At 52.0% G+C, this 12,441-nt stretch overlaps 1 protein-coding gene across 1 annotated transcript; it reads right to left on the reverse strand.

Annotated features, from left to right (window-relative positions):
* Positions 1–92: 92 nt before the first annotated feature.
* On the reverse strand, positions 93–4,172 carry GSC2 (goosecoid homeobox 2). Its single transcript, XM_001927426.6, has 3 exons — positions 3,713–4,172; positions 3,359–3,612; positions 93–2,874 (listed from the first exon to the last, which is right to left on the reverse strand). Exons 1-3 carry the CDS (start codon positions 3,966–3,968, stop codon positions 2,770–2,772), a joined length of 615 nt encoding a protein of 204 aa, XP_001927461.5. The 5' UTR covers positions 3,969–4,172; the 3' UTR covers positions 93–2,769.
* Positions 4,173–12,441: the final 8,269 nt, after the last annotated feature.

A 12,441-nucleotide genomic window follows, 5' to 3' on the forward strand; every position in this document is an offset into this window, starting at 1 on the left:
CGAATATTTGGAAGCCTTGGAATTCCAATTTCTCGCAAATAAGCACTACATATACTTCTATTTTTTTAACAAAGACACACTCTTCAGAAAACTTCGTTATATACGCGTTTCAAAGTTTTTATTCAATCTTTATGCGAGAAATGTCTAGTCCCTAAATGCTACAGTTGGCTTCCAAGAAGACAGCTAATTCTTATCGAAGTGGACCAGAAAATTGCCTGAGCATTTTCCCGAACCATCATTTCTTCCAAAAGGAGGTTGTGAATTACACCAAACAAGTTCTGCCCCAGAATGATTCAGTATAGGCAGTTATTCTGTCATGGAATAGTGTCTCCATGGTATTGGTTCCTGCCCTCATAAAGCTGGAGTCAAATGCAGACGACAGACACTAGTCAGATCATCCCACAAACAGGCATAAAATGGCACGGTCAAGTGCAAGAGAGCAGAATCCTACCTGGGGGGCAGTCAGGGGAAGTTTCCAGGGAAGGGAGTGGTTGCAGGCATTGACCAGGTGGAGGGGGAGAGCTTGTTTGAAGGCCAGAGGGAGAAGACCTTTGCATACACAGAGTGCAAGGAACAGTGGGGTAGGAGCTGATGCCAGAGGGGCAGGGCCAGGCTGCAGGTAAGTCAAGAGTCATGGGTCAAGGCAACCTTGTTTTGTCTTTGTTCTGGGAGCAGTGGAAGCCCTTGGAGTGCTGTAGGCAGGAGGGGGACAGGTTCGGACTTGTACCCTGGCTTTTACGGAGAATGAATCACAGAGGAATCAGAGTGATGCAGGCAGACAAGCTGGAGGAGGCTGCAGTGGTCAAGGTGAGAGATGACAGTGGTTTTCACCAGGTTGGAGCCTGGAAAGAAGATGGATTCTGGGATTGTTTTTGGAGAAAATCAACCTGGAACCTGGAAAGAAGATGGATTCTGGGATTGTTTTTGGAGAAAATCAACCTGCTGTTGGCCTGGGTTTGGTGGGTGAGGGAGAGGAGGGGTCAAGGTGCTTGCCAACTCTCTGTTTTATGCACCTGGGATGCACAGAGGAAGAGGCTGCTATGGACAAGGGGACTTAGAGGTGCTGTGGGCTTCCAGGTGGAGTCAAGGGACAGCTAGACATAACTCTTTAGCACAGGAGAGAGGCCTGGGCTGGGATGTAAACGTGAGACAGAGATAGGAACCGAGCCTGAGAGTGGAGGTGATAAACTGAGGTGAGAAGAGAGTGCCTGGGCTCAGCCAGGGACACTTATGTTACGGCAGCTGTAGGGGGAGCCTGCCCAAGGCAGCTGAAGAGGAATGAAAAAGCTGGAGGGCAGCACAGCCAATGGTCCTTTGAAAGTGGAGACTTGATCACGGGTGTCCCACACCATGACAAAGAGCCACTCAGACAACAAGGGCAGAGGTTCTGGGGCCAGGAGGCTAAGGATGTCCCAGCCTGTGGGGAAGCCCTGAGGGCAAGTTGGGCAATCTCCAAGGATAAGGCCAGGATTTGAAGAGAAGGCTCTGTGGCAGCCAGAAGAGCATCCTGGGGGGGTTAGTGAGGGCTGCTGTGCTGAGGCCACCCGACAGTGTCAGAGCAGCCCTGGCCTGGCAAGGGGCACATGCATGGTGCTGCCTGACCTGACACCTCCCACCTCCGAGAACCCTGGGAGCTGCAGCCTTGGCTTCAGCACCTTTTCTGGAGAGATCCAGACACCAGACATTGCCCCTGCCCTCCAGGACCTGTGAGGAAGCAGAACTAAGTCCTCAGGCCAGATGAGGGGTGTCAGGCCTTGTGCCCACTGTACAGGCCAACTTGGGGATCAATTGAAGCCTTGTTTTCACACTGTCCTTCTCCCTGGAGCCAGGATGATGGAGGCTATAGCAGGTGTTTTCAAGGCAGTTTGCAGATCCCCCTCAATTGAACATCTTCTTGCCCCACAGGATGGCAGAAATTGACCGCATGAGGGAGGCAGACACTTCTGCACAGAAGCCCCTCAGAGTGGGGAAGCCAATGACCCCCACCCAAGAAGCAGCTCCCAGAGGCCAGGGCAGGCCCCCAGGGTGCTGGCAACGATCCATGCAGCAATGTGCTCTGCTGGGGGCACTCCACACAGGGGCGGAGAACTCACTGGGCTCTGACAAACTGGCCCCCCTCCCTGGGAAGGAGAGAGGAGGCCAGATACCACTGGGTGTAGAGTGAGGTCATGGAAGACTGCAGTGTCTGCACCGCTTTTTCTGTATTTGCAGTTCACAGGATCGATGGGTGGGAAAGGGGCTTCAAGAAATTCCCTTAATCTACAGGTAAGGACCCTCTGGCCCTGTGTAGCAGCCCCAGGATGCAGACACCACCCTCTACGCCTTGGGAGGGCTGCAGGTGGGTCAAGGTGGAGAGGACTGAGGTCGGCACCGGCAGGAGGGGAGGAGGAGTCCCAGCGCCTGGTGGCCAAGGGGTGGCTGTGGTCCTGGGGCGGTTTAGTACCTCCTGGGTGTGTGCGTGGGGGATTGAGGAAGTTGACCTTCCCTGTGTCCCGCACTCCATCCCCGAATCTCCCCAGCCCTGCGGCCGCTGGCCATTGGAAAACAGGGCGCACAGAGCAGGGGGCATGGGGCGCTCTCCCGCCTGGCTCAAGTGGCCGGGGACACACGCAGAGGGAGATGCTGCATCGAGCTCCAGGACGCAGACAGCTGTGCAGACTCCACGAAAGAGGCTGGTGTCCTCTCCCACCTCCTGTTATGGCAGATCTCTCTTCTCCCAGCGCTGACGCCAGAGGACGCCGCCGAGCCCAGGAGTGACCCCCATGGCCGTCAGCAGCTCTCCTTAGGGGGTTTCTTGGCTCCTGGCAGGAGCCTACCAGGCGCTGACGCGCGTTTCTGGTGTCGCCACTTGGCCCGGCGGTTCTTGAACCAGACCTGAGGAGAAGGAGAGGCGCTCAGGCACGCCCAGCCTGGGGATCTGCGTCCCACGCAGCTTCCAAAGTGGACCCGCCAGGGCCTCGGGATGCAGGTGTGTGCGGACGAAGACTGCGGAGCCAGGACCGCTCAGCGGCTGCGCCCTGCTCTCTCACCTGCTGCAGATGCCGGTAGCAACTTGGGCATCGGGGCTGTAGCAGCTTCCCCACTCGGACCAGCATACTTGCCCTCCCCTTCCCACCCCCTGCTGCTGCGCGCTCTCCCGAGCTTCCCAAATTCCGAAACATGCATGCTCTCCTCGATAGTCATGGGTGGTGCCGGGGAGGGGAGTTTAAAACTAAGGAAAAGAAACCAGCCTTATCTCCGCTCCGGCTCCTGCCCTTCCGCAAGAGCCAGTTCCTGCCCGCCTCTCGTCCCGGACCCGCCTGGCGCTCCCTCGCTCCCGGGGCCTCCGCACTTCGGGCCCCGAGTCGCGGACACACACCTCTACACGCTCCTCGCGCAGGCGGATGCGGCCGGCCAGCCGCTCCCGCGTGCCCACGTCGGGGTACTGGTTCTGCACGAAGAGCGCCTCCAGCGCCTGCAGCTGCTCCTCGCTGAAGATGGTGCGGTGGCGCCTCGTGCGTCGCTGCGGCCCGGGGCTGCCAGCGCCCGGCAGCGCCCCAGAGCCTTCGGTAGACGAGGCCAAGGGCAAGGGCGCCGTGGGTCCTAGCCTCACCGGCCAAGGCAGCCGCGCGCCTGCGGGGCGAGGGCGCGTTGAGGCGCGGGGCAGGCGCCGGGCTCCAATCCCACCGCGCCGCGCTGGGTACCCCCGGGCCCGCGCCCTCCGCCCACTCACCCAGCCCCGAGGCCGGCTCCGGGGCCCGTTGGGGCGCGGCGCGGGGGCCGCAGCAGCAGCAGCAGGCACAGGGAGCTGCCTCAGGCGTCCCGGGCGCCCCGGGCTCCGCGGGGCTTTGGCGGCCGGCGGCCAGCGGCGGAGGGGCGGCCCGGGCCGGAGGGCTCCGCTCGGGGAGGCCGGAGAGGATATGCTCAATGGAGAAGGGGCAGAGCCTCCCGGAGCCCCTGCGGCCCGACGCGCCCCCGGCCGCCGTCATGCCGCCTGTTGGCCACCGCCGCCGCCGCCGCGGGAATATATCCGTCGGGGGGGCGCGCGGTAATCCCCGGGCCGGGCGCCGGGTCCACGCGGGCTAATCCCGCCTCACCGCCAGCAGCGCGCTAATCCCCGGCGGCCGCGGCGGAGGCGGGAGGGGCTGCGGGGGCCCTGCGCCCCGCATCCGTGCCCCTGACCCGTGGGGCTGGCGGAGCGCGGGGCTGCCTCCAATGCCCACCCTCCTGCGGTCTAGCCCTGAGGCTAGGGCGGCGCCTAGAGGACGCCGGGAGCGCTGCAGCCCTAGGGCGCGGCTGACCCACCGGCCCAGCCCGTGTCCCCTGTCCCATAGCCACCGCGGCCAGGGCTGACTCCTCGTCCCCTTCGGGGCCTTACCTGGGCGGCGAACAAGTCTGGAGAAACCTGACAAACTGCACAGTCTCCTGGTCCTCAAACTTCTGAGCTCCAGCCTCAGGTGGGGCCCAATACCATCCGCAACGCCGTGCTCGCACCACACTTTGGCCCCAATCTCCGCCCCCACCCCCACCAATTAAGAGCCCCGGCCTCATCCTCAGGCAGGAAACCCGCGCGGGCGTCAGACATCCCCGCGCAAAACCCGCAACCCCATTGCTCCGGGGCCCTTTTCTTGGATCAGGGAATCTTCCCAACTCCATCCAAGGCCCCACTTATGTGCTCTGAAGCCACTTCTCCTTTCCTTTCCTGTATGTCCCAGCATCCCCTCAAAACCTTTAACACCCCTGCCCACCCTCAGTGTAGTCACACTTCTCAGGAGCTGTCCTGTCGTCCACACCCCCACTGCTCAGCAGGGGCCAGTCTGGCTCCGTCCACCATCTCTCCAGGGCATTCTGCCCAACAATGCTGGTGACCTACACTTTGCCAAATTCTAGGAAGACTGTTTTTTTCTTTTCTTTTCTTTTTCTTTCCTTCTTTCTTTTTTTGTTTTTTTGCTTTTTAGTGCTGCACCGGAGGCATACAGAGGTTCCCAGGCTGGGAACCCAATCAGAGCTACAGTGCCACAGCAATGCAGGATCCAAGCCTCGCCTTCGACCAACACCACAGCTCACAGCAATGCTGGATCTGTAACTGAGTGAGGCCAGGGATCAAACCACAACCTCATGGTTTCCAGTTGGATTTGTTTCACTGCTCCAGTACGGGAACTCCTAGGAAGACTGTTTCATCCTCAACTAAGCAGCTTTGTACAGCCAGCCAGGGCTTGTGTGTAAGGCCTTCTCTGGACCTCTGAAAGGTTACTCTGGCTCACAGGACATAACAGCAGGCAGCCTGGTTTGCACTCCAGCTGTCATTTCCTAGCTGTGGGATAGGTTCCTTCCCTCCCTTGTGCTGGGGTTTCCCAGTCTATACACTGGTATAATAATGGCGACATAACTCTCAGATGCTCTGTGGGTGAAAGGTTAGAACCCCTCTGGTCAGGGGTCTCCATGAATGCCCTTGGGGGACAACATATGCTTTTCTTCCACTTCACATCCCCTTCCTGAGGGGCTCTTGCTGACTCCACTCTGGTGTCGGTGAGGACACTTTGGACTTCAAGCGACAGAACCTGCTGACTCAGTTGTCAAAGAGGCCTGACATATGGTGCCCAGGGCTTGATCTGGAAGCTCAGTGAAGGAGCCATTTCCTCTTTGAATGGCCCACCTCATGGTCAAAAGATGGCTGCCACTGCCCCAGACCTCCCGTCTCTTCCCTCTCACAGCCAACTTCCTCACAGAATTGCATGCTTGCTGTTAGGTCAGAGAAGTGGCCGGGGGTTGACTACTCACTTAGAGATGGGGACAACAGGGTCAGTGGTCACGAAGGCTGGGCCCTGGCTGTTCCTTTATCCCTCCCCTTTCTCACCCTTGGTGACCTCCTACAATCTTGAAGCTTCAGGTACCATCTCTGTGACAAGGACTCCCTAGTTGTTACCTCCAGGCTGACTGATTTCTCTGTTCCAGGCTGGCATCTCCCTAAGCACTGGCTCCCTGTCTCCATTTCAGTCACCAAAGTACATCTCCCAGTCACCATGCCCAGAACAGACTCAAGACCTTCTAAAAATCCATTCCTTAGCCTGGTATTCTCAACCTTGGTAAAAGGGTCCCCTGTCACTTACCCACTTTGATAGATGCACCATCTCTTCACCTGTCTGCCTCTACATACAACCCATCTCTCCTCCCATCCACCTTGGTAAGTGACCCACCATGATGTGTTTCAACAGGTCAGCAAATCCCTTGACACACCGCCTTTCAAGAGGTGAAATTTGAAATTTCATGAATTTTCAGGCCATGAATGTGGGCTGGCATAGTGACTTAATTCTAACCACTAGGAGGCAGCAGAAGTGGCACTGTGATTTCTGAGGCCAGGTCCTACAGTGAGGTGACACTGCTTCCCTCTCTCATCTTGGGATCATGTATACATGCATCCATCTATCAGTCCATCTTTTTTTTTTTTTTTTTTTTTGGTCTTTTTGACTTTTTAGGGCCACACCTGCAGCATATGGAGGGTCCCAGGCTAGGGATCTAATCAAAGCTGTAGCCACTGGCCTACACCACAGGCACAGCAACGCCAGATCCAAGCTGTGTCTGCGACCTACACCACAGCTCACAGCCACACTGGATCCTTGACCCACTGAGCGAGGCCAGGGATCAAACCCACAACCTCATGGTTCCTAGTTGGGTTCGTTTCCGCTGCACCACCATGGGAACTACTATCAGTCCATCTTATTTTGAGGCATTCCAAAATGAGTTACAGACATCAGTGCACCTCATAACTATATTCTTCAGCGTGTTTTTTTTTTTTTGTTTGTTTGTTTGTTTTGTCTTTTTGCCTTTTCTAGAGCCGCTCCCTCGGCATATGGAGGTTCCCAGGCTAGGGGTCTAATAGGAGCTGTAGCCGCCGGCCTACGCCAGAGCCACAGCAACTCGGGATCCAAGCCGAGTCTGCGACCTACACCACAGCTCACGGCAATGCTGGATCTTTAATCCAATGAGCAAGGCCAGGGACCGAACCTGCAACCTCATGGTTCCTAGTCAGATTCGTTAACCACTGGGCCATAACGGGAACTCCTTCGGCGTGTATATTGTTAACTTGAGTTCAATATTTGCTTAAGGTTTTCAGGTAAAATTTACATGCAGAGAATTATACAAATCTGTGTTTATCATTCCATGAATTTTGACAAGTGTAAACACTGTGCATTCCACACCACCAAGATACAGAATTTTTCCATCACCCCTTCCAGCACCGTGGAATTTCCCTCATGATCCTTTTCAGATAATCACCATGTCCACAAGAGGAAACCACTGCTCCATTTTTCAACAAAGATTAGTTTTGCCTACTCTGGAATTTCATAGAAATGAACCCCTACAGTACAACATGCCCTCTTTTATCTTTTTTTTTTTTGGCCTTCTCTAGGGCGGCTCCCACGGCATATGGAGGCTCCCAGGATAGGGATTGAATCCGAGCTGTAGCCGCTGGCCTATGCCACGGCCACAGAAACCCCAGATCTGAGCTGCGTCTGTGACCTACACCACAGCTCACGGCAATGCCGGATCCTTAACCCACTGAGCGAGGCCAAGGATGGAACCCACAACCTCATGATTCCTAGTCAGATTCGTTAACCACTGCACCACGACAGGAACTCCCAACATGCTCTTTTATATAAGGTGTTTTTGTTGCTGTTGTTCAGTATAAATTTTTCTTCCTGTGGTATATGGAGGTTCCCAGGCTAAGGGTCTAATCAGAGCTGTAGCCACTGGCCACAGCCACAGCCACAGCCACAGCCACAGCCACACCAGATCCGAGCTGCATCTGTGACTTAAAGCACAGCTCACGTCAATGCTGGATCATTTACCCACTGAGCGAGGCCAGGGATTGAACCCGAAACCTCATGGTTCCTAGTCGGATTGGTTTCCGCTGCACCACAACGGGAATTCCCAATATAATATTTTAAAGATTCATTCAGAGAGTTTCCTTGTGGCTCAGTGGGTTAAAGATCTAACTTTGTCACTGCTATGGGTCTGGTACTCCTTTGGTGTGGGTCTGGGGAATTCCCACATGCCATTGATGGGGCCAAAAAAGAAAATATTTAAAATTTAATGATAGAAAAAGTACAACATATCAAAACTTGCAATATGTAACAAAAGTAGTAGGGAAGAATTTATAGCTTTAAACATTAATTTTAGAAAAGTAGATATAAAATCAATGACATGAGGGAGTTCCTTGGTGACTCAGCAGGTAAAGGATCCAGCATTGTCACTGCTGGGGCTTGGGTTTGATCCCTGGCCCAGGAACTTCCTCATGCTACAGGCATAGTCAAAAAGGTAAAAAACTGATGACCTAAGATTGCATATTAAGATGCATGTATAAGAAGATTAAAAAAATTAAGTAGATGGTGTTCCTGTTGTGGCTCTGCAGGTTAAGAATCTGACTAGTGGAGTTCCCATTGTGGTGCAGTGGTTAATGAATCCGACTAGGAACCATGAGGTTGCGGGTTTGATCCCTGGTCTTGCTCAGTGGGTTAACGATCCGGTGTTGCCGTGAGCTGTGTTGTAGGTTGCAGATGCAGCTCAGATCCCGCGTTGCTATGGCTCTGGCACAGGCTGGTGGCTCCAGCTCCCATTAGACCCCTAGCCTGGGAACCTCCATATGCCGTGGGACCGACCCTAGAAAAGGCAAAAAGACCAAAAAAAAAAAAAAAAGAAAAAAAAAAAGAAAGAAAAAAAAAAAAAAAAGAGAATCTGACTAGTACCTGTGAGGATGTAGGTTCCATCCCTGGCCTTGCTCGGTGGGTTAAGGGTCCGGTGTTGCCACAAGCTGCAGTGTAGGTCATGGATGTGGCCTGGATCTGTCCTTGCTGTGACTGTGGCATAGGGCAATGGCTATGGCTTTGATTCGACCCCTAGCCTGGGAACATCCATATGCTGCAGGGGTGGCTGTAAAAAGAAAAAAAAAAAGTAGAAAGGAGGCAATAACAAAGATGAGAGCAGTAGTCAATAATATATAAAACAAACAAGAAATAAAATTAGCAAAGTCCTTTTGAGAAGACAACAAAATGGATAAACTAGACTCAACCAGAAAATATGAACACAAATTGTCAATATCAGGAATGAAAGAGGGGATAATACCACAGATTCTACAGATGGTAAAAATATAAGAAAATATTGTAAACAATTTTATTAATAACCAAAATTAATGTACAGTTAATACTCTACTTTATGGTAAAACATCGGAAAATTTCTCCCTAAGGTCAGGAGTAAGGGTTGTCCACACTCACCACATCTATGCAACATTGTCTTGGAAGTCCTAGCCCATGCCATAAAGGGAAAAAATACAGAAAAGGTATAAAGATCCAAAAGGAAACGTAATACTGTCTCTGTTTGCAGATGACAATAACACTTATGGCAGGAATGTAAAAAGGAACAACCACTTTGGAAAACAGTAGTTTTAGGCAGTTTCCTAAGAAGTTATACACACCTATATGATCCAGCCATTTCACTCCTGGGGATATTTACCCAAGGGAAGTGAAAATGCAAGGACATGTATCTTAGGAGTTCCCATCTTGGTGCAGTGGAAACGAATCTGACTAGGAACCATGAGGTTGCGGGTTTGATCCCTGGCCTTGCTTGGTGGGTTAAGGATCTGGCATTGCCGTGAGCTATGGTGTAGGTCGCAGATGCGGCTTGGATCGGGTGTTGCTGTGGCTGTGGCTATGGCATAAGCTGGCAGCAACAGTTCTCATTAGACCCCTAGCCTGTGAACCTCCATATGCCACAGGTGTGGCCCTCAAAAGACAAAAGACAAAAAAAAAAATTTGTAGTTTAATGTTAATAGGAGTTTTATTTGTAGTAGCCTCCCATGAGAAAAACCAAAATGTCAATCAAGAGATGAATTGATAAATGAATTAAACAGAATACAATTAAATACTACTCAGAAAAAAACCTGTTGCTATAAGCACAACAGACAACTCATAATTATTATTCTTAGTGAAATGAACACTAGAAACTTTTGGGGGTGATGGATATGTTCTTTATTTTAATTGTGGTGATAGTTCCATGGAGGTATACATATGGCAAAACTCAGTAAACTATATACTTTAAATAGATGTGGTTTATAGTAGTTAAATGTGCCTTAATAAAATTGTAAAAAGAAAATGTTATTTGCTGATTCCAACATGTGGATCATTCCAGGGCTGGTCTACATTGACCAACTATCCACTTACACATGGGTCATGCTGTTTCTGTGTCTAGTAATTTTTGGTTGTATCCTAGATATTATATGATATGTCATAGAGAACTTTGTTTCTGTTATATTCATCTGAAGAGTGCTGATACCTTGTTTTAGCAGGCATTTAACTGGGCTGAAAGCAAACTGCAAAATTTGTCAACCCCTGTAATGTAAGGTGACTGAAATCTGTTCCATTATTTTAGCCTCAGATGGGCTACTTGGAATCTTCTCTGTACATGCATACATAGTTCTGGTGTTACCCAGAGAAATGGGCTGAATTTATATGCAGAATTTGGGGTTCTTCCACTACATTTCTTTCTGAGGGTTCCCTCTTACTTTCCAGCTTCTATGATCTTTCTGAAATCAGACTCAAGCTGATTGCTTCTTGAAAGCAGTAATAACTTCCAGGTTCTTTCTAAGTTCTAGCCACCTCTTATTGAGGATTTCCTTCAGGTAAAAAAACTCCAAAAGGTGGAAATGTCATGTTTCCTTCTCTCCTGCATTGACTCCTTCTTGTTTCTGCTTGTTCACTGTCCAGATTTAAGAAATATATTGTTATCCACTGGAGGACTAGTCCAAGGCAAATACTCTACCTTTATGAAAAGTATAATCTGCTCACTCATTTTAATTTTTGTCTTTTTAGGGTCACACCTGTGTAATATGGAGATTCCCGGGCTGGGAGGTCTAATCGGAGCTGTAGCCACCGGCCTATGCCGCAGGCACAGCAATTTCAGATCCAAGCTGCTTCTGCGACCTACACCACAGCTCACAGCAATGCCAGGTCCTTAACCCACTGAGCGAGACCAGGGATCGAATTCCTAGTCGGATTCGTTTCTGCTGCATCATGATGGGAACTCCTGCTCACTCATTTTAAACACCTTTTGAGGCTTATCTAAATTGCTAGACATTTTTTTTTTTTTTTGGCTGCACCCTCAGTATGTGGAAGCTTCCAGGTCAGGAATTGAACTGGATCCACACCTGCCAGCACCTCCTTGCCAGTCCTGCAGCTCTCTTACCCCCATCCCTGCCCTCCCATGGGGCTCAGCACCTCAGCTGGTTCATGCCAAGATGATCCTTGTTTGCAGTGTGGTGGCCAGCAGGGGAGGGAGCTAGACTCAGAGGCAAACACTGTCTTAGGAGGCACTGCTTCAGTTGAGGTCTCTGCAGAGTTCTCCTGCAAGGTGGACCACCACCTTCCACCATGGAGGACGTAAGGCCACTTCTTCAGGCCCAGAGGGTCCAGAGAGTCTGGGGTCAAAGTGCTCAAGATATCCCACGGTATGAGTCAGGGTCCCACTGCTTTGCCATCAGGGTTCTGAGTGCACGTCTGCCTCCGTGTCTCCTCTTCTTATAAGGTCATCCATTAAACTGGACTAAGCACCCATGCTACTCCAGTATGACCTCATCTTAATTATATCTGTAAAGACCAATCCTATTTCCCAGTAAGTTCACGTTCATGTACCCAGGTTGAGGACTTCAACATCTCTTTTTGGGGGGACATGACAGCAGTACAGAGTGACTAATCAGCCTGGCTTGCCCATGAGTCTTGCCTCTCAGGAGACTGCCCAATAACAGGGTGACATGGTTGGTCACCCTGGGAGCAGGTCAGGGCCAGGTGAGGGGTGAAGAGTGCTAAGCGAGGAGGCATCTGGGGTAGAGGCCAGCATCTGTGTAACCTTCTGTTGAAGCTGGGGCAGACTCAGACTGCTTCAAATTTGAACTACCTGGAGGCAGAATAGGGACCAGCCTTTGGTTCCTCATGTGGTCACCCCTGTGTGCTGCATGGTGGCTCTGTCACCTGGGGCAAAGCTCCAAGGTGGAGACTGACACTCAGAGAAGCAGGAGGTGAGCTGACCACCCAAGGGGTCTGGACAGAGCCCCAGCAGCCCCCATGATGCACAATGCCATCCATTGATCGGTAACCCCTCCACTTGTCCACCTTGGTAAGTGGCCTGCCTTTCCACCTCGCCGCCTGGGTGAGCCACACTTAGACTTCTGTTCACCTTGGTAAATGCACATCTATCCACCCAAGTAAGTGGTTGGTTCACCCACCCATACCTCTGTGACACCCACCTGCCCCAGAGCTGCCTGAGTCTCAAGTGCTAGACATTCCCCTCGGTCCCACCCCCAAACCTCATCAGTTCTACCACACCACCATTCAGTGCCAGGGCAGATGGGGGCCTCCACAAAGGCCGTCCAACCCTCTCCTACCACTGTTCTCACCTGACCCACTCCCCAAAGTG

The sequence above is a fragment of the Sus scrofa genome, chromosome 14 (genome assembly GCF_054392235.1).
Source record: "Sus scrofa isolate SSC_HxYL_T2T_F1_AM1 chromosome 14, Sscrofa_HxYL_maternal_Yorkshire_Landrace_v2.0, whole genome shotgun sequence".
In the NCBI taxonomy this organism is placed as follows: Eukaryota; Metazoa; Chordata; class Mammalia; order Artiodactyla; family Suidae; genus Sus; species Sus scrofa.